Source organism: Astyanax mexicanus, chromosome 1 (assembly GCF_023375975.1).
Source record: "Astyanax mexicanus isolate ESR-SI-001 chromosome 1, AstMex3_surface, whole genome shotgun sequence".
Taxonomy (NCBI): Eukaryota; Metazoa; Chordata; class Actinopteri; order Characiformes; family Acestrorhamphidae; genus Astyanax; species Astyanax mexicanus.
Genome location: NC_064408.1, coordinates 74392119 through 74419358, shown reverse-complemented (window position 1 = coordinate 74419358; position 27240 = coordinate 74392119). Strand labels below are relative to the sequence as shown.

The 27240-nt window shown below is 37.9% G+C and overlaps 1 protein-coding gene across 1 annotated transcript; it reads left to right on the top strand.

Annotated features, from left to right (window-relative positions):
* The first annotated feature begins 3766 nt into the window (after positions 1-3766).
* On the top strand, positions 3767-22644 carry apobb.1 (apolipoprotein Bb, tandem duplicate 1). The gene is made up of 28 exons (XM_007238371.4): positions 3767-3879; positions 4648-4677; positions 4913-5016; positions 5118-5263; positions 6112-6259; positions 6372-6524; positions 6625-6749; positions 6863-6948; positions 7042-7492; positions 7650-7764; positions 8426-8572; positions 8658-8869; positions 8998-9190; positions 9303-9482; positions 9592-9795; positions 10132-10299; positions 10420-10625; positions 10736-10915; positions 11015-11124; positions 12152-12356; positions 13101-13273; positions 13537-13679; positions 13962-14065; positions 14188-14561; positions 14679-20645; positions 20900-21005; positions 21104-21290; positions 21383-22644. Exons 1-28 carry the CDS (start codon positions 3825-3827, stop codon positions 22358-22360), a joined length of 11250 nt encoding a protein of 3749 aa, XP_007238433.3. The 5' UTR covers positions 3767-3824; the 3' UTR covers positions 22361-22644.
* The last annotated feature ends 4596 nt before the right edge of the window (positions 22645-27240 follow it).

Here is a 27240-nt window from a genome sequence, read left to right as displayed (position 1 = left end):
TAGCTGTTTTGTATTTTATATGACCTAAATCCATTTGTTAGTTAGAGAACATTCATTTTGTATGTCTGTGTCTGTGAGCTAACATGGGTTAAGTATTGTTGTGTTATTATATTTTAATTGTACCAAAACTTCAAGAATAAATATTTCTCTCTCTGTATCTTTTTTTTTGTCTGTCTCTGTATCAATATTACACTTTGTCTTATTCTGTCTTTGTCTCTCGGTCTGTTTCATTCTATCTCTATCTGTCTCTGTCTCCTTTTCCGTGACTCATGTTATATGACACATTTTCACTGTCTGACTAATTCTGTCTATCTCCATCTCTCTCTATGTCTGTCAATCTCTCTCTCACTCTCTCTCTCTCTCATTCATTCCTTCTATTTATTTCTATATCTCATCTCTTTCTATTTCTATATCTCATTCACTCTGTGTGTCTCTCTTTCTCTGTCTCGTTCTTTCATTTAGTTTCGTTCTCCCTTACTCTGTCTGATTCTCTCACTCTCACTCTCTCACTTTCTCTCTGTCTCTGTCTTTTTTTCTCACTGTCACGTTTGTTCTCTGTGTGTCTCTGTCTCATTCTCTCACTTTCATTCCCTCTTTGTGTCTCTCTTTCTCTGTTTTATTCTCTCTGTGTGCGTCTCTGTCTCTGTCTTATTCTCTTACTGTCTCATTATCTATCTGTGGCTCTCTATCTCTGTCTCATTTCGAACTGTCTTATTCTCTATCTTTGTCTCTTTATCTATGTCTCATTCTCTCTCTCTGTCTCTCTGTCTCATTCTCTTACTGTCCCATTCTCTTTTTGTGTCTATTTATCTCTGTCTCATTCTCTCTCCCTGAGTCTCTTTGTCTCATTCTCTCACTGTCTCATTCTCTTTCTGTGTCTCATTCTATCTCTCCCATTCTCTCTCTCTGTCTCTTTCTCTTACTGTCTCATTCTCTCTCTGTCTCTGTCTCATTCTCTCTCTCTAAGTCTCTCTGTCTCTGTCTCATTCTCTCACTGTCCCATTCTATCTCGGCCTCATTCTCTCACTGTCTCATTCTATCTTTGTCAAATTCTCTCACTGTCTCATTCTATCTCTGTCTCATTCTCTCACTGTCTTATTTTCTCTGTGTTCCTCTGTCTCTGTCTCATTCTATCTCTGTCTCGTTGTCTCACTGTCTTATTTTCTCTGTGTTTCTCGGTCTCTGTCTCATTCTATCTCTGTGTCATTCTCTCACTGTCTTATTTTTTCTGTGTTTCTCTGTCTCTGTCTCATTTACTCTCTGTCTCATTCTTTTTATCGGTCTGTCTCCTTACATATCTGTTTTATTGCATCTGTTTCATTTCAAGATATTTGGTCGGTTAGTCTCTGTCCAGACTCATTTCAGGGTTTATCTCATGGATTGGAGGTGTTAAGGAGCTTGTTTTTAAATACATCTGTAGAGTAAATGTTTGTATTGTATTATTCACATTTAAAGGTAATCAGTCCAGTTCAGCCTTGCATGCATGTTGGTGTTTTTCTTTGTTAATTTTGCAAATTTAACTTCCTAAGGTGCTTAGTGGTATGCTTGTCCAATCTAGTGTGTTATACACATTTTTCTATTCTACAGTACCAAGTGCCATGTTACATGCCATGGTTACACTGTTAATAAGTAGAATGCCATTATTAAAGAATCTTTTCACGATTGTCACTGATTTTGAGACACTTGTAATCACAGGAGGGGGTTTAATCTATGTTGATGTTTATATATCTGCTTTCCTGAGATCTAACTTTGTTTTTGAGAATCATTAATTCAAATCTGACATACCAAAACACTTTAAATCTGACGTACACAACACTTTAAATATGTATTAAAGACAGTAGGGGATAGACTGCAACCCTGCATAACATCACACATTTAAGGAAAGAGATCCTTTTATTTCCAATTTTCACCTGCCATTTATTACTGACATACATTGATGTAATGATGTTGTAGACATTTCCCCCTGCTGCACCATATAATACGATTTTTGCCAGATACAATCAAATATTTTTACATTCATAAATGCATGCTTTGCTTGTTTTTGTTTATAAATTGGTTAGGATGTGTGCATGTTGTAAATATTATATTTTGTAGAAAGCTTCTCTCTCTCTCTTTTCCTCAAAGTTTACCTGACGTTTTAACAGGTACAGGACTACAGGTAGAAATATTTACATATAAACATGTAATTTAAAGAACATATAAACATATAAAAATGGGCTATTTAAAGACCTTTCCTCCAGAAGAAATTAATAAAAAGATCAATGACCTTCCACTGGCCATGCATTGATCTCTGGTGTACCTTGACCAGCAACAAGAGGGATCAGTTGAAATAAGCTGCAGCTTGTCTATCAGTAAGCCATGTGCAGAACATGTAATCTGCAGTAAAAACAGGCTTGGAATAGATATTTTCTTTCCTTTTGCTGAGTTAACTGTTTTCTTAGCTGGTTACAGATAGGTCAAGATAACATTGTAGCATAAAGTCTTTTTTGTTCCAATATAACTTAATGTTTTTTGCCTCCATCAAAGATGAAGATCAAGGTTTGAAAAAGGGATGCAGTTTTTTTCTGAAAAGCAAGACAAGCATACATTTAGGCTGTTTAATTTGTGCAGTCGTTATACAAGAGCAAAATGAATGAAAACCTGAAAAAAACACATTCTGTATTTAGTATTCTGCCATTGTTTTAATATAAATTTTTATTTCAGTGTTTCCTTATTTTCTTGTCAACCAGTGAGTTGATTAGTGAGAATACTAGGCCACTGATGAGGTACTGAATATAATGTACAGACTGATCAAATCAGATATATGTGTTCAGGTAAGCACTCCCATGACAGTGGTCTATTGACGTGGATTTTTTTTAGCTTTGGTGTGATGTATAGGCCAAGGTACTAAGTCCTGACAGGCTCAACATTCTGTATTGATCAAAACAGAGTCAGGACTTCATGCATGGCATTTCTTTGCAGTACAATTACATATACATGAATATATCTGTTAAATTAAGCCTATACATTTAGAATTGCACATGTTTTAAAATAGCCTGTGCATATTTCAGCTGAATAAAAACTGAAAGAAGAAACAGCAGAAACAGTCAGGAGTTTAATGATTTATTTGGCCTGCAATTGCAGCCTGATCTCAGGCCAAAGTGGCAATCTCCTGGCAAAGAACATCAAAATACACTGTGGTCAATCAAACATATTGCCATACCTAAGCAGGTTATTGACAAAGACTTGTAATTTAACACATTGTTCTATTCAGATTTTTAATGTTAGTTATAGGATGATAGTCTAATAGTAGTAATTATAGCTAAAAGCCATTGTCTTTGTGGGGACTGTAATAATACAACTTAAACTATACCAAAACCAGCATTTAAATATATATAAGGATAAGGATATAAGGATGTATACTAACTAATGAAATTTTAATGTAAGGCAAAAGGAATTACTGCTATAGCTAAATGAGTTTGCCTTTGTATTTTAAAAGAATATTTAACAATAGATATATAGATGACTTTATAAAGATGTCTTAAATAAAGGTTAAATAAAATCTGCACATGTGCATGTGAGTTAAAAAGAAAAGCTAGGTCTGCAATTTGCCTATCAGCTGCTTTAGTGAAACTTTTGTAAAGCTATCGAAACATGTTGCCTTTGTCCTGTCCCAGTGGTTGATGGTATGAACTTTGGAGCAGGGCTGTACCGTCTGCTCATCAAATCTCACCTCCCAGCAAGCCGTCTGAGGTATAAAAGGCCAGGGAAGACACCCAGGCACTAGTCTCTCTGGAGTACTCCACTGCCATTTGAAGGTGCTTGAAGGGCTTTTTGAACCCACAATGGGGGATAATAAGCTTTACCTTTTGCTGCTCCTGAGCATCGTTGTCTTCTCTGGTAAGTAGCGCTGGGAAGTTTTCTTTTTTCATTTTATTATGCCAGAGGTAAAAATAGTAGTAAAGAGCTGATGTAAATGCATCACAGTTTACAACAATATACTGTTTTTAAAGCAATGCTTTGGTAAAAAAGTGAGTGAGTTCAGTGCTCTTAGCTAAGTCAGTTTTTCAGAGCCTGTGTAAATCTAAAAAAATGTCAAAAAACATGTCTTAAGAACAGAACATTTATTGGATAAATGTGTTTGTTTGATTAACTGGCAAATCCTGTCTTTAAAATAATCCTAAAATGTCTATGAAATGTGTCTGTATATCTATACATTTTAACAGTTTACTGTAGAATTTACATTAAGTCCATAAATGTGTCTGTATATCTATAAATTCTCAACGGTTTATTGTATAATTTAAATTAAGTCTATGAAATGTGTTTGTATATCTATAAATTCTCAACACTTTGCTGTATAATTTACATGAATTTCCTGGAACCATTCCTGAATTTCTCTACATAGTAAATGTGTCAGAGGTAAATCAGCACAGTTAGTGGTAAATTAACACTGAGTGTGTTCAGAGAGTTAAATTAAAACAGCTAAAATTTAGTATTTGGGAAATTTTACAACATTGACACAAAGTTTGCCAGATTTAATGAATGGGAAAAAAATGTTTGAGGTAAAGTTTTTTTTAAATCAGATTTTTTTTGCCTTTATTTATTTTTATATGTTAAATATCTTTATTATTTGTTGTTTTAAAATGTTTGTAACTTGTTTGCTTGTAGATGCTCAAGATGAGGAAGCACAGTGCCTTTGTAAGTCCTTTTCTTTTTTTCTTATTGTGGCTATGTAAAAGACGTACAGACAAATGTATGCAAATAATTTGCTTTAAGTTATAAATATTATTTCAAATAATGAAATTTAATTCACATCCATTTAATACATTGCATTGCTATTAGAACTTCTATCCTTCTCAGACTGTTCTTACAGTGTTGTATAGTATTTGTATGGCAGATGCAGAGATATTGAATGCTGTTTATCTCCCTCTAGTGGCTAAAAGGTACAGAAGCTTTCACAAGTATGAATACCTTTATGAATCAGAGTCTCTGAATGGCCTAAATGGAGCGCTCAATGGACCCAAAGCAAGCTGCAAGGTACACATGAAGACACCTTAATATCTTTTCACCACACTGCTTCTAAAATTATCTATAAACTCTAAACTAAAAAATGCCCAACACTTCTGTTATGGTTACAGGTTGAGATTGAGGTTCCTGGCACATGTCACTATGTGGTGCACACCAAGGAATGCACACTGAGTGAAGTCATCGACACTGATACCGATGGAAGCCCAGTCTTTAGGCCGGCTGCGGCTTCAGACAACTTCAAGGCAGAAATGGAGAAGTATGTCGGCTCATAGTTAGCTCATAATATTGTGGTGGCTTATTTTGTGATCTTGGAATAAGCTTTTAGTAGAACGAACTTATTAACTGTTTACTACAGTTAGGTCTGTCACAATAACTAGTTTTGTGCAGATTATATATTTTGCCAGAAATAACTGCTTTGCCAGAAATAAATTATATTATTGTTAATATATATTAAAGCCATTTTATGCCACTGATATAATAATATTATAATATCATTATGATGCAGTTATACCCTTTTAATTAAAAATATATCATAGAAGAATACTCTAAATTAATAATCTGTAAATAAAATAAAAACACTCATTTTAAACAAATACTGGCACACTGGCTAATTCACGTTAACAAGCTATTCTTCCTAAGAAATAAATAATGGGCGAAAATGAAAATACCAAAGAAATATTGAAGTCATGTAAATACAGCTCTGGAAAGAATTAAGAGACCATTTCAGTTTCTGGATCAGTTTCTATGATTTTGCTATTTATAAGTATTATGTTTGAGTAAAATGAACATTGTATTATTCTATAAACTAAAGACAACATTTCTCCCAAATTCAAAATAAAAATATTGTCATTTAGAGCATTTACTTGCAGAAAATGAGAAATGGCTGAAATAACAAAAAAGATGCAGAGCTTTCAGACCTCAGATAATACGAAGAAAACAAGTTCATATTCATAAAGTTTGGAGAGTTCAGAACTTCATAATTTGGTGGAATAACCCTGGTTTTTAATCACAGTTAACTAAAGTTTAAAACTACAGTTAATCTCTACTGAATCATGATGAAGTGAGAAATAATTGATACTAATCAACGGCTGTCCTATTGTTTAGGAACCCATTGAAGGTCATTGTAGAGGGTGATAATGACATCAAGCTGTTCCCCGAGGATGATGAACTCATTAACATTCTGAACATCAAGAGAGGTATCATCTCTGCCCTGGCTGTGCCTGTACTTGAAGAGGAGAGGAACAATAGAATGGTCAGTTCATAATTATTTGAGCTCATATTAGAAAACAGTAGTAGTATTGAATTGTAACAGATTTACACTTGTTAGAAATCATCTAAAACTTTACTTTTGTTCCCCAAACCAGCCAACAATTTTTGGTCTGTGCAAGACTGAATATACTGTAAATGCCAGAGGAGATATTGCCACTGATGTCACCCTCACAAGGGATCTGTCAAGATGTGACAATTTCAGACCAATCAAGGACCACACCAGCCCCCTGGCCCTGATTACAGGCATGGTGAGTCACTAAAATGTCACTAAAACTGAAAATATGTATAGTTTATAGATAGAACCTTCAAATTACATTTAAACATGATCTTCTTTTTTTTCTTTTACAGAACTATGGACTTGCCCAGCTGTTCAATAGCAAACAGACCTGTAACTACAAATTTGACAACACTCTGAAGCACATGACCTCTGGTGTTTGCACTGAGAACCATCTTCTTGTGCCTTTCTCTCACCAGTGAGTAACTCAGAAAACATCTACATTTTTGGGGGAGCACATTTTTGTATTAAGTATACAACTAATATATAATCTGTGTTAATCTCTTGGTAAATCTTTTTAATCACCAACAGGGAGAAGTATGGCATTACCAATGTTGCCAAACAGACTGTGTCTTTGGTGGGAGTGACTGAATACAATGACAGAGTCTTTGATCACAGTAAGTATTCCCTGAAAGAGTTTCATGAATGTTACCAGTTCTCATACTCCTGACAGAACAGATTATCTGACTGTAAACTTTCTGCTCTGTTAGACGAGGCCAACATGAAGCCCCTGTACCTCGATGCCAGCATTGATATGAGCCCAATTCAGGATGAGAAAGCTATTCTTACCGTTATGACCGAGCTGGCTGATCTTTCCAAGACAAATAACGGACGCAGGAGAGCCCACCTGGCCCAGAAGCTCGTGTCCATGATGCGCAAGGCAAATGCTGACACTCTGTCTGCCTTCTTGCCAGAGGCATTGACGGTTTCTCGCTTCCTGACCTACCAGGCTTTGTTCCAGTGTGGCACTCCGGAGTGTAGTAGTGCCATCATGAAATTCCTCAGGATCTCAGGAAGCAGCACTGCTGAAATTGACACTGCAGTTTATGCCATGGGACTGGTGCCCAACCCGTCACGTGCCCTTGTCAAGGAGATGCTGGAGATGGCCAGATACAAGCCCACCAAGCTGATTTACTACGCTACCAGCAATGCTGTTAGAAGGTGACCTAAACGATAGCATGTGAAATAGAGATTTTAGATATTTAAATAATTAAAAACAAATGGAAAATATATACTTATTATAATTAATTACCTCAGATAATTCAATGCACAATTAACGCTTGTTTACATATAAATATGTTTTACTGTATGACGGCAGGCTCTATACAGCAGAGGGAAAAGTAACTCCAGAAATCCAGGCAGCAGCTGATTATGTATCTGAAGAAATTGGTGACTGCACAGGTGACCAAGAGCACATCTACCTGACCCTAAGGGTATGTTGATATATTCAGTATATGTACAGCTCTGGGAAAAATTAAGAGACCACTTCAGTTTCTGAATACGTTTCTGTGATTTTGCTATTTATAGGTTTATGTTTGAGTAAAATGAACATTGTTGTTTTATTCTATAAACTATGGACAATCTTTCTCCCAAATTCCAAACAAAAATGTTGTCATTTAGAGCATTTATTTGCAGAAAATGAGAAATGGCTGAAATAACCAAAAAGATGCAGAACTTTCAGACCTCAAATAATGCAAAGAAAACAAGTTCATATTCATAAAGTTTTAAGAGTTCAGAAATCAATATTTGGTGGAATAACCCTGGTACTTAATCACAGTTTTTGATGCATCTTGGCATGTTCTCCTCCACCAGTCTTACACAATGCTTTTGGATAACTTGATGCCACTCCTGGTGCATAAATCCAAGCAGTTCAGCTTGGTTTGGTGGCTTGTAATCATCCATCTTCCTCTTGATTATATTCTAATTTGGTTTCCACTTTGATAAAATCAAGGAAAAACATAATCATTAAGTAGTCTCTCATTTTTTTTCCAGAGCTGTATTTTCTTCACTCTATTGAATCTCTGTAGTAAACAAACTAAAGCATATACAAGGTTTGTGTGGAACCCTATAATCATTAGCTGTAATACTGTACAGGTGACTGGTAACATGGCTGCTGCAGTGGGTGCTGCCAGCCCTGCCCTGAAGTCCGCTGTGATCCAGTGCATCAGTCAGCCTGCTGCCACCCCCAAGGTTCAACAAGCTGCCATCCAGGTCTTCAGACTGACACCTATCCCTGAAGAGGTACACCCTTCATATCCACTGCTCAGCATCACTCATATCTTTCTTGATTTATGGCCCATTTAACCATTTCACCTTCTTTTTACAGGGCAGATCAGTGCTCTTGCAAGTTGTGCTGGACGGAGTTGCTCCTTTGCAGAAACGTATTGCTGCTTACCTCATTCTGATGAAGGATCCTCAAGCTGATGAACTCACTCAGATAACTGCAGCTCTCCCTAATGAACAGAACCTGCAGGCTAAGAGCTTTTTCATCTCTCATATGACCAACATTTTGAGCTCTACTGCACCAGAGACAAGACAGTGAGTAAAGTCCAGAATCTAGTTTTACACTGCATAAAATAAAACATTACAATCTTTCAAGTAAGTTTACATATAAAACATCATGCAGATTTTAAACAAATGCCCTCTCATTTTAATTTTATTCTCAGGCTGAGGGAGAGGATCCTTGATGCCCTCCAAGGCAATGAGATCGGAGAGGTCATGAATCCGGCCCAGTTTTCTCGCAACTACAAGATTGGCTCTCTACAGGGAAGCATGATCTTTGGTGAAGATGAACTGCCCAAAGAAATCGTACTTGAAATGACCCTGAATGCTTTTGGATTTGACTTTGATATGTTTGAGGTATGTGATTTCTTTTAAAAGTAAATAAAAATATTGGACTGCTTTTATTTATTTCATGTCAGCTTTGTGTGAGATATAGCTATTCTTAACTAATGGTTCTTCTCACTTTCAGGTTGGTGTGGAGGGAAAAGGATTTGAGCCAACTGTAGAGGCTTTGTTTGGACCTAATGGTTTCTTTCCTGATACCGTGATGAAGACCATTTACTTTGCTGCCGACAAGATGCCACCTCAATTTAACCAGGTTCTGAGGAATATCATCCCTGAATTGAGGAATGACAGGAAAAAGAGACAGGTACTGTATTTTAGTCATATGTGTTGACCAAACAAAAACAAAACAAAAAATTATGTTCAAAACTGGACAGTTTAGAAACTGTGATTAATGTGAATCATTATCTTTGCAGGCCACACAAAATATTGTCAGAGAAATTACCCAAAATGTTGAGAAGCTAATCAATGACCTGAAGGCCCAAGATACCCCTGAAGCCATGCTCTACCTGAGGCTACTGGGTGCTGAGCTTGGGTATCTTAAAATGGAAGACATGCAGGAGTTGGCCCACGCTGTGTCAAAGGTGGTTGAAAAGCTCCTGAAGATGTTCCCAGCTGAAGTGAGTGCACTGAACAATCTATGCTTTCACGAGTAAGACTTTACAGCAGCATGAATAGATAATTTAACCACCGAACATGGCCAATTTTAACACTTACAAATAGTCATTTAAAATGTAACCAAGGGTGGTAAAGCAGTGGCACTGTGAAACTATTTTATATAAGTCGCAACTGATTTGTAGTATGTTTGAAATGCTAGTCATGTGAAAGTTAAATTTAAATAAATAATATGTTTTATTTAGTACATAACAACAATAATGATTCTAGTAATATTACTTCTAAGTATGTCTAAATTTCTAATTTATGTATTTTGTTTTTTTTCCCCTCTCTTGACCCAGTACATCAAAGGCCTGTTCTCAAGCACAGACAATGAGCTTTTCCTTCATTACATGTTCATGGATAATGAGTTTTACCTACCTACTGGTCCTGGTGTACCACTGAGGGTTGCTCTTTCTGGTACCTTCGCACCTGGGTTCAAAGGAGGGCTGAAAATTGCTCGTGACATGGTAAAAAAAAAATCGAAAATATGTGTTTATTTTCTGAAATAATTTATTTTGTTGCGATATTGACACTTAGTCCACATGAGTAACATCCCATTTAAGAGCTCCCTTTCATGTCTTCCACAGAGTGAAATATCTTGCATGCCATCTGTTGGTGTGGAGTTTGTGACTGAGATTGGCACTCACCTCCCGGACTATGTTCAGTCTGGCCTGGAGATGCACACCAGCCTCTACCATGAGCGCGGAATTACAGCTAAGCTTGCATTGGCCCAAAACCAGATCAAGCTGACCATCCCGGCCCCTGAGACTCCATCTAAACTCATCAGTATTACGTGAGATTTTTTGAATTTATTTTTTATAACGGCATTATTGATACGCAGTAATTAACAACGAGCATACAGTAAGGACAGGTATAACATTGTTTCTTTTTTTATCGGTACAGCAACTCCCTGTTTTCTGTTGCTGGTGATGACATCAAGACAGTTCCTGCTATGATGAATCGTATTAATAAAGAGGAATGCAATCCTATCTTCCCTGGGCTAAACCTGTGTGGTGCTGTTCAGTTCTCATACGGCACGTCAAATGATGCCTCCCCATATTTCCCACTTTCTGGTGACAGCAGGTAAGCAAACACTGCACAAATATTATGATTTTAAAATTGTCACTCTTTTTTATTATAGCAAGTTTAAATCTGTATTTTTCTTTTAATATCTTTGTCTAGCTATGAAGTTGAGCTGCGCCCCACTGGTGAGGTCTCTGAGTACACTGCCACCATTACATACGCACATGAGCAGATGGTTGACAAAGTCACAATTGACGTAAAAGCTGAGGGTAAGACACAAATACATTTTGGTATTGCTTTTTTTAGTGGTTCTTTTACAATTAAATAAACTAAAAATACTGAAATACAGACTGTCAGTAACTTATCAACCACATATTGATGATGTAGCAACATTTTAACATTCAATAGTTCATGACATACTTAACTGAAGACTTCTACTGAATTCATGTGTTTATACTTTATTTGGATTGTCCAAGTTTATAGCTGTAGATGTTAAGAGTTAGCCGTAGTTAGCTGCTGCACTGAGGAACCCTGAGTGCTTCGATAAGCCAGGATGATATTAGCTAGAAGTTCGTCTCATGTAGCTTGTTTTAACACGGTAAACGTGCAGGCTACAGTCCGATATACTTACCTCTAAATGGTGAAAGACCTACCGGTTAGTGCAGCTAGCAGCTGATGCTAATACTGCTCCAGCAATGCTAGCCGGAGTTAGCTGCAGGCAACAGGCCGATTATACTCACATCTGAGAGGCGAAAAAGCTAGCACCTAGCACAGTTATTAGCTAATGCTAATACTGCTCCAGTAGTGCCAGCCGGAGTTAGCAGCAGGCTACAGTCTCATATACTCCCCTGTAAATGGCAATATAGCCAGCAGTTAGCATGGTTAGCGGGTAATGTTAATGCTGCTCCAGCAGTGCTAGTCAGGTTAGCAGGAGGCTACAGGTCGATAATTCTCACTTCTGAACGGTAAAAGGGCAAGCGCTTAGCGTGGTTAGCGAGTAATACTAATAGTTTAAGGGGCCAGACTGAGGCTTGTATGTTCAGTATATTTTCTGTAACATATCAACAGTAATTTATCCCTATAATGAAAGTAAGTAAAAAGTAAACATTTAAGATATTTCAAGATATTCAAGATATTTACCTCAATGTTTTCAGATGCCTCACTACATCTACTTCTATTAAACATTCATAAAGGACCACTCAAAATAGTGTTACCATATTTTTTTTAACCCTTCATCAAAATATAGTTCAAGATGTTGTATCTAAAATGTCCTAATTCTAACTATATCTACTTCAGGAACACCAACTGAGGCCACAGCCCAGATGATGTTCAACAGAAAGACATACACTGCTTCAGCTGAGCTTCAGATTCCTGAATACATCGATGTTGGATTTAGAATTGATACAGCTGACCAGCCCAGTACTGCCAGAGGTGCACGTGGTGTCAAAATCGACTTCCTCAACAACAACGTGGCTCAGGGATCCCTGGTTGGTCTGGCTAAGTATGTATAAGCTTTTTATATCCTTGTAAATTACATATTTAACATAAACATAGTTGCATAGTACAGACAAGTACACAGACTGCAGACAGAGCGCTCATAAAACAGGATATAAGTAAAGAAAAGAAAAAGGAAATAGATTTTAAATGTGAAGGTTTACATACAGTATGTGAAAGTCTTAGGAAACATTTTGTTATTTTGTACGTTTATTACAGAATTATATGAATATTTGTACATATAAAAAAAGATGCATGCATTGAATGGTGTTCTGACTGCAGAAAGTGTGGTTCTATAGTTCTATTTAAAGTGTGATGTGTCCATGGGTCTTCTACAAAAGGATGTAGTGTCTAAAAAAGTGGTTAAACGAGGTGATATTTACGATAAGAGGGGTCAGCTATGATCATACCAGCAAGATCCTGGAGAATATAGCAGTTTTTATTCTGCAAACGTTTGGCTAGCTGAGCAAAATAACATGATAACAAAATAACATGATTTTTCCAGTTTAAAGATAGATGGATAGAATACTTTTTTAAGGTCAGTTCAGAGAGACAGATCACTAAAGCAGAGGCTAGAAGAAGTTTAGAAGCCCTTTTCTGTTAAGCAGAAATAGTTCTGTTCTTCTGTTCTTAACGTACAGATCAAAGCTTGTTGTGAGAATTGGAATTAACTCTTATTCGAAGTGTCTTGAAGTGGTTTTGTTACCCACTGGAATTGTCATGTCTCTTAAACTAAAATCTTTTCTTCCAGAATTGATGCACTGAAGGAAGCTATGCTGCAGGTTCAGCTGCTTGTCCCATCTCTTCAGACTGATGCAAAAATGACTGCCAATCTGAAGCGTGCTGAGGATCTGGTATTGGAGCTTGAAAGTGACATCAAGTTCTTTAAGGCTTCTTCTGTGCAGAACCTCGTTCTGAAATATGGTAAATGTCTTATTTGAAACATCTGTACCCTGATTTTGTGCAGTATAAATACATTATTACATGGCTAGTTTAATGAGAAACCTTTAATATACCGCCAAACTGTGAAATAATATAAAGTTGTGGCATTTTCACTGCAAACATTTTTGCTAAAATAATGTATATAATTATCACATTACTGCAGTGGGGAGGAGGGTGAAGTTGTAGACCCAATTGTCTATGAGTATTTATTACTGTAAATTAAACTCTGTTTTCTCCTGTTGTAGATGATGAAAGAATTAAAGCTGAGATTAAATCAGATGTCAGCTGTGAAACCGAGAGCATTTTATCTGAATTTGATGCCATTCTTGATCAGCGTATTGGCAAGACTGATATGACCGTGCGTCATGTGCTAACATCCTCAGTTCAGGTAAAATGAATAGTGCTTTCAACTCTCATATAAATAACTGGATTTTGAAAACCTGCATAATTTTGGAATACAGTGTACTGTTTTAGCACATGAGATGGAAATAGTTGTATGTGTGTAAAACGTAAATCATTGAAAATTTAAAGTTAAAAAAGTCCATTAAATGGTTTAAGAAATGACTTCAGTGGTGTAATTTAAAAGTAAAATAGTTCATATTCTTAGTATTGGATATTTTCTGGTAATGCACATTTTCTGGGTATACACTGATGTTTTGTTTATTTCCAGGCCACAAACAACTACCTCGAAGCCTCTAAGATCCCATTTGTGGAAGAACTAAGAGTCCCTGCTTTCCCAAAAATTGATGTGCCTAAGACCCTGTTCATGAATATGTAAGTAATTCAAATAATAATCAGACTGAATAATTGACTATATTGTTACAGTGTGAATATACAGTACATATGTAAAAGATGCCACACCCTCCTAATCAGTACAATGGCCTTCCTTTCAACAGTGGAGCTGGAGCTGAGTACCGCTTTGCCAATCAGTACTACACATTCGACTTCTTTTTACCTCTCGGTGGCAAATCATCGATGGATCTGAACTTCCCTTCTGCTCTCACCACACCACAACTGGCACTGCCTATGCTTGGTCTTGAGCTTGCCCCCATTAGTGTTCCAATCCCTGAAATAGTTGTTCCAGAGAGAATGACTTTGCACATGCCCAAACTTGGAATGGCAACAGTATCTGGGAAGCTTAGCAGCAACCTTTACAACATGGAGGCAAATGCATCTGCTGGCAGAGATCTTGTTGAACACCTAAGCTATTCTGCCAAACTTGACGCAACTGGAACAGGCCCTGTGGACATCCTCGACTTCAGAGTACAAGGTATGACACAATGAAAAGTGCTTTAGCAGAATATTCTGCAGTGTAATCATCTAGCTAACATATATATAACTGAATATATAACTGAATATTTGGAATAAATGTTTATCCTTTTTACAGGATTGGCTCTGCTTTCTGGGTCATCAGACTCAGATGTTCTAACAGCAAAGGTGAACACTGCTGTCACCAACAAACTAATTGATGTCAGAGTCAACATTCAGGAGGAACTTACACTAAAAGAGATGACTGTGAAATCCAGCAGCAACTTTGAAGCCAACACTGCCCTTGGTGTAAAAGCATCTTTGGAGCATACAGGCCAACTAGCAATGGCTCCAGGCGAAATCTCTGGCGATAGTAACTTAAAGGGATCTGTGACCGGTCTTGTTCAAGGCGATGTCACTCTCGAACAGTCTCTTGCTCTTTTCCCATTCAGGCCAGAAGGAAGGATTCAGTCTTCATTAAAGGTTGATTCAACTGCTCTTCAGGCTGAGAATCGTATCACAGCAACCTTTGCTAATGGAGAGTTGTCAGTTCAGTTAAATACAGAAGTTTTGGGAGAACGGCTGACCCATACGGCTGAAGTAACCTTTATGCAGTCCAGGTTTGCTGTAAAGTCAGACGCAAAGGCTTTGGCTTTGGGAATGAAGATCCAGAACATTGCTGAAGCAAGTGTTGGTGCTAGAGATATGAACATCAAGTTTGAGACCACCACAGATTCTGGAAACCATGTCAAGTCCCTGATCACTGCCATTTTGAATGAAAATGGTCTGGCTGTAAACGGTACTGCTTCTGCCAAGGTGGCTGGTCACACTGCTTCCCACAGAAGCAAACTGACTCTGAACAAAAATGGTCTGGTTACCAGCTGCAACACCAACCTGAAGAGCCCCCTGATTCTGAGTAATACTTTCCGTTGTAGCCTTGACAGGACTAAGGCTTCTCTGTCAGTCAAGACAAATGCTAAATTTGTTAACCTCGATCTTACTAATGACATCTCCATGACTGCTTCGACATCTTCTTTAGCTTTAACTTGTAAATCCCAAGGTTCCTTTGCCAAAGATTTGGGGTATGTGAATGATATCTCTGTTCAGGCTGAACCTTACTCTGCTGTTGTGAACATCAACAATGACCTGAAGATTCTTCCCATCCAAATAAACAATGGAGCTGTGTTGAAGGCAGAACCCTACAAAGCAGATCTTACTGGTTCTGTGAAAGTTGCCCTTAATGCAGAGGAGCTGAAACACACTTATGAGATCAAGTATGCAGATCTAACTGCAACCGCCAAGTGCAGTACAACTGGAAAACTCATGGGGTCCCACATGAGCCATGACTCTGAGATTGAGATCGCAGGACTTAGTGTCAGAATCAATAACAATGCCAACTTCAATTCCCAACCTGTTCGTCTTTCCACAACCCTTCAGGCTACAGCTGTTCCTTTCAGCTTCAACCTAAATGCCCTTGCTAATGGAGACGGAGAATTGAATCTGTATGGAAAACAGAATGCCCAGGTTTACACCAAGATCCTTCTGAAGGCAGAGCCACTTGCCCTTGCACATTCCCACGAATGTAGAATCTCAACCAAACACGAGTTCAGCAATGACGTCACCGTTGAAATGAACCTTGATAATAAAGTAGACACTGTGCTGACACCTTCTGAGCAAACTGCTACCATAAGAATGAAATCCAAGGTGAACAACAATGAAATCAGCCAAGACGTCAGTGCATATAACAACGATAAGAGAATCGGACTGGAAGTGTCTGGAGTATTCACCAACATTGACATCAGTGACCAAGATTTCTCATTGTCTGGTTTCCTGAAATATGACAAGAACTCAGAGAGCCATGTCATCAGCCTGCCATTTATTGAGAGTCTTCCAGCAGTTGCTGAATACATTAAAAACACAGCTGTCACCATAATTGAAGCCTTGCAAAATTACATAAAAACAGAAGACTTTGTGGACAAGATTCAAACACTTCTACAGTATGTCCGTGACGTTGTGACTGACCTAAATCTTGAAGAAAAGGTGGTCCAGCTTAAGAATGATTTGATTATGTTTGCACAGGACTGTCCTATCACCGTGGAGAGTTTGGAAGCCTCTGTAGTGAAACTGAGTACAGCTGCTCAGATGATGCAAAGTGAAGTTGAAAAACTCGTGAAGGAAATGGTTAAGAATGGTGCTCCAACCGTCCAGAAGCTAACAGAAAAGCTTAATGCTCTCATGGAGGAATATAAAATCAGTAGTCTGCTCGTTGCTGTCATTGAGGCCATTGAAAATGTGATCAAACAGATTGACATAATGACTCTGAAGGACAGCAGCATTGCCTTTTTGTACAACTTGAATGAACAATATGCGATCAAAGACACATTAGAGGAGATGGTTCGTGACCTGAAGGAGATGGTTGCAAATTTTGATATGGCCAAATTTGTTGAAGATGTGAAGGATTTCATTATCTCTTTTGATATTAAAGAATACACAGAGGACCTCATGGATCTATTCCCCACAGAAAAAATCAGCAAGTATGCTAATAGGCTAAAACAGCTTATCACTGATCTGGACATTACTGGCAGGTGTAAAATCTTCTTCAGCAACATGAAAGATATTCTTGTGAAATATGGGGTTGATAAAAAGATTGAAGAATTTCTGGACAGGATTGTGGAACTTATCAAGCAGTTCAAGATTGATCAAACAGTCCAAGTTTTAACTGACACTCTGAAATCCATTCAGCATCCATTCCCAAACTTGCTGGATGAAGCCATCACCTACCTGAAGACAACTGAGATGAAGGACATAATCGAAGATCTTAACAAATACCTTGAAGCTCTTGTACAAAAAATAAGGTCATTCGATTACAATGCGTTTGTGGATGAGGCAAATCAAAAAATCAGTGAGTGCACAACCAAACTTAATGACCTCATTGTGTCACTTGAGCTCCCTCAGAAACTGGAAGCAGCTACAGAATTTATTAACTATGCAGTATCGTCATTTTCTGCTTTCTTTGAAGAGCTGAAAGCTGTTAAAGTTGCAGATGTCCTGAAGATCATTGACAATGTTGTTCTTAACAACATTAAGGCATTTTCTGAAACTTTCAAGCAGAAAATTAATGATATAAACCTCAAAGAGCAAATTATCTCAACTTTGAATGATGTAAGTGATATATACACTCGGTTCCTGGATGATGTCACTGCTACAATTAATGACATTATTGACATGGCACAAAGTATTCTTGGGGATCAGCCTGTTTTCACTGAGCTGAAGCAAATCATTGAAGGGATCATTTCTGGATTGAAGACCGCTGAACTTGTGACCCCTTCTTTCGACATTCCATTTACTAATCTCATGGTTCCCTCCAAGAGTTTCAAATTGAACCAACTAGATAATATAGAGCTCCCAACACAGTTTGAACTTCCAGAATTCATCTTTCTGGGTACCTACACTGTTCCAGCCTTTACTATCAGATTGGATGAATTCAAACAGATGCTTTTAGAGCTAATTGATTTCATAACAAACTTTGAAATTGAGAGGCTTACCAATAACACCTACTTTGGAGAACTCACATTGAACTACCTGCCAGACTTTTCTGCCATCACACTGCCAGAGATTACTCTTCCAGATATTTCCTTCCCTGCCATTCCCAAATTAAGGGATGAGTATATGCTTAACATTCCTCTTCGGATTCCTGAGATCAAGCTGCCTAAAATCCCTGATGCAGTGGTCATGCCTGCCTTTGGAAAGCTTTACAGTGACATCAGACTTCGCAGCCCCATTTACACCCTGAGAACCTCTGCTGAAATTCAGAATTCTACTGACAATAAACAAATGCATCATTTTACAGCATTTCTTACATCGATGGGTTCATCTGCAAGATTTCCAATACTAAACTTTAATCTGGATTCTACAGCTCGAATTGGTATTCCAAGAATGAGCCGTCTCATAATTGCAGAAACCCTAAAGTTTGTGCATAGTGCCCTTACTGTTGAACACCAGGCATCAGTGACTTTCTATGGCCTCTCTGCCCAAGCCACTGCACAGACAACTATGAAGGCGAAGACTGAACTATACCAGGCAGATTTTGTTAACAAAGCTTTCTTTGCTGTGGAAGGTGGAATGTCAGCATCTTTTGATACAACCTACAAGCACCAACTGGAAGTCCCTTTCCTTTCCGTGGTCAGTGAAGTTGCTCTGACCCAGTCAGGAGTTGCTTTACAGAAAGACGGCACCATCAAACTGACAGTCAAAACTTTAAGCACTGACAAAAGAAGGCAATTTGAGTTCTCTGATCTTTACACTTACAAGAATGATATAAGCTTTGTTATGGACCTAAGAAGTGTAAAACTTACTTTCACTGAAGAGTTTGACAGTGATGCCCTGAATATAAAGGAGACACTATATTTTGAAGCTGTTGCCCTGAGCCACATTGACTTCAATGGCACGATTGAAACAAAATCTCCATTAATTAAGAAAAGTTTGGCTGTTGCATCTGGCAGGGCCCACCTTGGGGACATGAAAGTGGAGCTTGAAGCAACACATGACACAGAACTTGTTGGCGATATAAGCGGTACTCTATCCAGTGCATTTCACCTCATGATGCGTCCTATTGAGATTGTCATTGATTTCCAGAACAAGGCTAATGCCAAAGCCAAACTCGAAGAGTCTCTCTCTGCCAAGATTGACCTTCAGAATGATTATGCTGTTATTCTCAATACCCAGAAGCAACGTGTCAGTACTGTAGCACTAGTACGCTTCAACCAGTACAAATATACTTACAACTTCACAGCAGACAACATGAACACTGAAGCGGGTGTTTATGCTGCTGTAAATGGTGAAACTGACCTTGAGTTCCTGAATGTTCCAATCAACATTCCAGAAATTGTCATGCCAGTTTTTGATTTCACCATCCCACCGGTCAATAATCTGAACCTGTATGAGCATTTTGGCCTTAAGAATCTGTTAACTACCACCAAGCATACCATTGATGTGGATGCAAAAACTGTCTATCAAAAGAGGTTTCCTCCGATCATTGATCTCGGTCTTGTCACTGTTCCGGCTTTTGGCAACTTAAATTCTGAGCTCTCCTTCAAGTCCTCTGTTTTCAACCTAAATGCTAATGCTGGAATACAAGGAGATGATGATCTTGTCATTCGCATTGCTGCCACCTCCACCTCTGTGTATGAACCACTGAAGGCCAGACTTGAAGGAACCAGCAGACTGACCTCAAAGAGAGCACTGAAACTGGCCACTGCTTTATCTCTGGAGAATAATCATGTCAAGGGAAGCCATAACAGCACCATGACTTTGAACATAAACCGCCTACAGGCTGCAGTATCTGTGAACACATTTGCAAAGGTGAACCTTCCCATTCTTACCTTTGAAGCTAACCACAAGTTGAATGCAGATACCAAAACCCAGCAAAAAGCAGCATCTACATTGAGCATGAAATACACATTTGACTTTCCCATTATCAAGGCTGTTGGAAGTGGCAATGCTGAGAACACCATGAAACTAGAAGGAACTGTTTCTTTTATTTCTGCTGAGTCAAAAACAAAGGCCATGATCGATGGGACACTGCTTGAGACTGGCATTGTGCAGGGAGATTTGGATAACGAGGCAAGCTTCTATATGAATGGTCAAGTAACACGCTCCAAACTGAAGACTGATGGTAACATAAATGTTAATTATGCAGATATGAAAGTACAGTTTGATGTTGATGAAAACCTGGAATTAGAGGCCTCCATTTCCCGTGTGTACACTGTTTTGAACAGTGTCTCCAACAATGAAATCAACATTGCTGCCCTGAATACAAAGGGAAAACATGTAGCCAAAGCCACTATTGACCTGGTTTCAATGGATTCACTAACTGCTGATGTGGAATTTGACTTGTCTCAGCCAAGCACTTTTGGTGACCTCACAGCCTATGAGAAGACACAGGTGGAAATTTCTCCCTCCAAGCAAAAGATTTCCTATACCACAGACATGGCCTCTCCTGTATACAGCATGAAAGTTACTGTAGACGTGGAAGCCCCAGTCTTCAAAGTTGATTTTAAATCATCAGCCAAATCTCCTGCTGTGTTCTTGGGATACAATCTTGACAGTGAGTATTTGCTGTGACTATATCCAATAATAATGAGACATGTTTAGTTATATTTCTGGTGTGATTGGTAGTTTTTTGGATGTTTTATTGGATGTTTTAGACTCACACTTTTAAAACCTTACATAAAGTTTGATCATTTGTGTGTTGGTTGTTGTAAACATTTAATAAATGTGTATTTGATTTGTGTTTGATATATTTAAAAGACATATTTAAAGTGATGCATTAACAACATTTTGCGATTTCATTTGCAATAGGTTACATCAGTACTACAATGGAGGATGGGGCTCTTAGCGCAACCGCTAAGGCATTCTTGGAGCATAACGATTTCACAGTGGACTTCAACAATGTCATCTCACTGAGGTAAAATTGTGCATTCGGATTCATAGTATGCATACTGTTTATATACAGATGAGGGATGTATAAAAAGTAATTGTATGTTATTATTAATTCTATTTCAGCGGTCCTAAACATACCCTGAGCATGGACATCACTAGCCCAACTTTCACTGATGTGAACCTTCGTTACACTGCTCAGAGAGATCGAGTAATCACGTCCGTTTCCACACCAGCCGCTGGAACTCTTGGGTTTGAGCTCGATGGCCAGACTCCATCTGAAATGAGCACACGTCTCTACAGCCGTTCAACGGTTAGTAACTTTTTAAATTATGTACAGTTCATCAGCACATTTGAATTTTCTTTGTACTAATAGTGGTTTCCTTTTCTTTCTTTTTTTTGCAGTCTGCACCTGAAAGTGACATTCTTACTATTAGAATGGCAGCAACAGGTGAAAAATTACAATTCCTGGCAACTTACAACCTGGATGCCCCCACCGCAATGGTCATGGGCTTGAAGGAGAGGTTATCTTCCATCACCTCAACCATTTCCAACTTTGGTGAAAAATATGGCATCTGTGCTGCTGTGGGAGGTCTGAAGGAAACAATTGTCAATGCCCTTACCGAAGCCTTCACTGTGGTTTCTAATCATGCTCCTGACCTTAGCCAGCTGTCTGTCCTTTACAGAAATGTGGTTGTTCAATACCAGAAGGCTATCCAGAGCCTTCTTAATGCTGCTATCAAATTTCTGAAGGAGACCCAGATCAAGCTGCCTGGTATGGAAGAAAGTACTCTGCTTGAGATCTGTAACAAAATTAAAAGCAATGTGTTTGTGGTGTTACAGCAGATTTTCACAGCAATCTCTGACAATTTGGAAGAATTCATTGCTTCATTTAGTAAGACCATCAGCACAGTCCAGGTTACCCTGCCCTCTGGCGATGTCATGACTGGAGAACAGATTTTGGATTATGTGAAGAGCAACCTGAGGCGTCTTGTAACTCGCATTGTAAATTCTGTGAAGCAGCTGGAGAGCCTTGACCAGATTCTCGAGAAGCTAAGAGACACCCTCCAGGAGGTTGTTGAAAAGGCACAGGAATTCGTTGATACCATCAGATCTGATGTTATTGATGCTGTTGCTCTGTACATCAATGAATACTACAGCAATTTCATCACCTTGGTTAAAAGACTGGTTGAGAAGGCTGATGCTTTGCTGACCTTTAATCAGTTGACAGGTTTTGTAGAACAATGCATGGAGTTCATCCTTTCTGTGCTAAGCGAGCTCACCAATGTTGTCTCTAGAATTCTTCCAGCAGAGGCTGACGCCTTAGTTAAAGTTCAGGATGGAAGGCTAGAAGTTGAGCTTCCCTTCCCCTTCCAGCAGTGAGATGGTCACTCGGAACGAACTTAGCATCTAAAACACTACCATCTGTTCACGTTTCTGAGTGATGGACAAATGAAAAGGACACTTTTCAGTTTTATCTCAGCATGTATTTAAAGCAATTGACGCTATCTTGCACATTTCATTCATATTCCATTGTATTCTTTTGTTTGTGTAAATGGGAACTCATATATATCTTTAAAAGCAGACTTTGTTTCCCTCTTTCACTTGTCTTGTAGAGATATGCTAAACTGAATGAAACACAATAAAGACCATGTATTATGCAGTCATTTCAGTGTGTCTGTGTCTTACACATTTTCAGAACTATAGCAGTTATCACAAGACCTTTGTTGACACTGTTGTCATCATCTACAAAATCTTACAACATATATGAAAATGTAATTACATTTGATTACAAAACTGTATTAGCAACTTATCCAAAGGCATCATTAGGGTTGCCTTTAGTGAAGTTTATTATATGAGGCTTTTATGATGAGGATGGATCAATTAAACAAACTGGTTCAGGAAAGGTTTGGCTGACCCACATGGCAATGCTTTTAGCTCAGCTTAACATTGGAAGTCTCAGTTTCAGCAGTAAAGAGAAGACTTAGAGATGTGAAATACAGGTCCTTCTAAAAAAATAGCATATTGTGATAAGGTTCATTCTTTTCTATAATGAAATGATAAAAATTAAACTTTCATATATTTTAGATTAATTGCACACCAGCTGTCTTTTATTGTTTTGATACTGATGATTTTGGCATACAGCTCATGAAAACCCAAAATTCCTACCTCACAAAATTATCATATCATGAAAAGGTTCTCTAAATGAGCTATTAACCTAATCATCTGAATCAACAAATTAACTCTAAACACCTGCAAAAGATTCCTTAGGCTTTTTAAAAACTCCCAGCCTGGTTCATTACTCAAAACTGCAATCATGGGTAAGACTGCAGACCTGACTGCTGGCCTTCTGGACAGCAGTCAGGTCTGCAGTCTTACCCATGATTGGGTAAGAGGGTAAGAAACAGAATGAAATTTCTGAACGAATAGGCTGTTCCCTGAGTGCTGTATCAAGGGACCTCAGTGGGAAGTCTGTGGGAAGGAAAATGTGTGGCAGAAAACGCTGCACAACGAAAAGAGGTGACCGGACCCTGAGGAAGATTGTGGAGAAGGGCAGATTCCAGACTTTGGGGGACCTGCGGAAGCAGTGGACTGAGTCTGGAGTAGAAACATCCAGAGCTACCGTGCACAGGCGTGTGCAGGAAATAGGCTACAGGTGCCGCATTCCCCAGGTCAAGCCACTTTTGAACCAGAAACAGCGGCAGAAGCGCCTGACCTGGGCTACAGAGAAGCGGCACTGGACTGTTTTGCATGTCATCGGAAATCAAGGTGCCAGAGTCTGGAGGAAGACTGGGGAGAAGGAAATGCCAAAATGCCTGAAGTCCAGTGTCAAGTACCCACAGTCAGTGATGATCTGGGGTGCCTTGTCAGCTGCTGGTGTTGGTCCACTGTGTTTAATCAAGGGCAGGGTCAATGCAGCTAGCTATCAGGAGATTTTGGAGCACTTCATGCTTCTATCTGCTGAAAAGCTTTATGGAGATGAAGATTTCATTTTTCAGCACAACCTGGCACTTGCTCACAGTGCCAAAACCACTGGTAAATGGTTTACTGACCATGATATTACTGTGCTCAAGAGAAAGTTGAGAGACGCAAGGCCCAACACTCTGGATGAGCTTAAGGCCGCTATCGAAGCATACTGGGCCTCCATAACACCTCAGCAGTGCCACAGGCTGATTGCCTTCATGGCACGCCGCATTGAAGCAGTCATTTCTGCAAAAGGATTCCCAACCAAGTATTGAGTGCATAACTGAACATAATTATTTGAATGTTGACTTTTTTTGTATTAAAAACACTTTTCTTTTATTGGTCGGATTAAATATGCTAATTTTTTGGGATTTTTGGTTTTTCTTTACTTTTTTGCCCAAATCATCAATATTAAACTACTTCAGTTGTGTGTAATGAATCTAAAATATATGAAAGTCTAATGTTTATCAGTACATTACAAAAAAAAGAACTTTATCACAATATGCTAATTTTTTGTAGGTGAAGTGCAGTAATAAAGTCATTGCTAGGATGAGAAAGAGCTAAGCTTGTCTGTCCTCCAGACCTTCTTGCTATTATTATAGATATGGATACAGATAACTGTAATATAGAGTACTGTGCAAAAGTTTTAGGTACCAAAGCAAATTACACTAATCCATTTATCTAAGCAATATGAGTGTTTTACTGAAAAAAAAATCACCACATATTCAAGGATTCAAGGATTCAAGGAGATTTTATTGTCATTCGCATCTTATGTGGTACATGAGGTGGAACGAAATTGTGATCTCACGATCCAGTTTACACCCAGGAGCTGTTATTAAATAGATATATAGATAAAAGTACAATAAAGGAATACAATAAAAATAGAATATATAAAATAGTTAAAGATAAATACCCCAAATGAAATAAATAGAAAGAGTAGACAGGTTGCAACAACAAGTCCAGAGTGCAAATGTGCTATAGCAGCATGAAATGAATTAGAGCAGTAGAAAATAAAGTGTCTCAGTGCGGGTAAAGTGACCGTGTTTGTGCAGTAATTGTCCTTGTGTGTCAGTGCAGTGTGTTGTTAAGTGGAGTTTAAGAGTCTTACAGCTTCCGGAATGAAGCTGTTTCTCAGTCTGGTTGTTTTGCACTTGATGCTCCGCAGCCTCCGTCCTGAGGGAAGCGGGACAAAAAGTGCATGTGCTGGGTGGGTGGGATCCTTCCTGATGCAGGTGGCCCTCTTCCTGCATCTGGAGGTGTAGATATGATTAAAACAGATGCAAATAAACGTACATACAGTAAAACAGGAATTTTCATGTTATCTCCTGTGAGCCAAGCTGAAGAACAAAGTGTCGTTCCAGATTTCTCCTGGATGCCCTCAGCCAGCATGTGTATATGTTCAGTTCCGTCAGCAGCTCACCTATTTAATAATAACTCTATTAAACTCAGATGAGGATAGATTAGGAGATGTTTTATGGAAAACAGTACTGTAAAAGCACTGTCTAAAGATTCAGTTTATAATGGCATTTTATTCCATTTCCTTACAGTGAGCTGCCAAACATGGAAGAGGGGCTCATAACCACTGTTTCTATTTCATTTTAAGTGTGGGAATACAATATTTATTTTTTATAGATTTCATAATAATAATAATAATAATTCTTCTTCTTATTATTATTATTAATAATATTATTATTATTATTATTATTATTATTATTATTATTATTATTATTATTTAAAAACACTGATATATATATATATATATATATATATATATATATATATATATATATATATATATATATATATATATATATATAATAGGGCTTGGTAGTACACAGATAGTTTTTGTTTTTGCCACTGAAACTTTCACTGAAGTAAATGTTAAAAAATATTTTTTGTGATATTCTTTGTAAAAGATAAACTGCCTTTAGAAATCTTCTATTTATTAATTTATTTAATTTGTTTATTAAAATCAACATTGTGAATAAATATATTATTACTGTGTAATGCTTTTAAGAAGGAAAATGCATAATAGGCAATAAATATGGGTAAATGAAGGGTCCGCAGTAATTGTATAATTTTATGAGTGTTAATGAAGCAGGTTAGTCAGTTGGTGGAGAGATATGTATAGTAAACACTCGGTCTGTACTGACTCCTCTTACTTCTCGTCGTTTTCCTGCAGTAATCAGTCTGTCATGGTGGCGGCGCTGTCGGCCCTATGAGGGCGCGTGATCCAGCTTTTGATTGAGTTTCACCTCTTGGGCTTCTGTACTCTTTGTCTGAACTGAACCGCTCGCGCGCCTGAACAGAAGCAAAGCCAGAGCTGCTGCTGAAGAGCTTCCCCACTTCATGTCTCCTCACTATCAGATCATCACTGCCCGCGAGTGAGTCCACAATTAATAAAGTGATTAAAGCTAAAAACAGTAACTATCCACTTGGCCAGAATATTCCATTACTTTCGAAAATTAATTCTATTTTTTTGCTAAAAAGCAAAGAAAACGTACCTTTATGTTTCAGTTTTTCTACAGTAAACAGGTTTTAGGCAGTAAGAGATTGCTGGATTTTTTATTTTATTTCAGGTGGCAGGAATTCTTCTATAAAAAAAATGTCATATATTCTGTGTTGAGGAAATGAGTACAAGTTCAGTATTAAATCAGCGTGGTATATGATATATGTATTTAATTTGGGAGAAGCAGTGATTTTAGGCTGGTGATGGATGGTTAAAAGGGGGTTTTATTGAAAAAGAATAGAACTATGAATATTAAAATGAACTATGAAAATGAACTAGTTTATTTAAATTAGTATGAACTGAACTTTAAACTAGTTAATTTAACATATGAACTGGCACAGCATTGATCTTATTACCATATATACATTTATATGTTCTCTCTTTACCATAACTTTTAATAGTAAAATTCTAAATAAAGATATTTACAATATTTTAGGATCTACAGTTAGTTATTAAGTTAGATTAAATAAATACCTGAGATTTTAGGTGTCTGTGATGTTGAGTACCTGTAGTGCTTTAGGGGCAGGTGCAGTTCCTCTGCTGGACGGTAGGGGCGCTCCGGTAACACCACAGCACGCTCTCAGTCTGTTCTAAAAAGGACTGTGGGTCGTCCACACATTAAGAAATCCAATTTTAGAAACTCACTAAAAGATCTGTGAGATTTTATGTTTAAATTTCTATTCTATTTTCCATTAATAATAATAATAATAATAATAATAATAATACAAAAATAAATTTAAAAAATAAATCGTACATCCCTAAACGCTTATTTTTGTGCGTCATTGCGTCA

What these genes read in the sequence shown, in the direction of transcription:
- apobb.1 (XM_007238371.4), top strand. Translation starts at nt 3,825, where the DNA reads ATGGGGGATAATAAGCTTTACCTTTTGCTGCTCCTGAGCATCGTTGTC. An exon ending in TTGACTTTGATATGTTTGAG is followed by an intron (nt 9,191 to 9,302) that starts GTATGTGATTTC and finishes TCTCACTTTCAG; the next exon opens with GTTGGTGTGGAGGGAAAAGG. An exon ending in AAGACCCTGTTCATGAATAT is followed by an intron (nt 14,066 to 14,187) that starts GTAAGTAATTCA and finishes TCCTTTCAACAG; the next exon opens with TGGAGCTGGAGCTGAGTACC.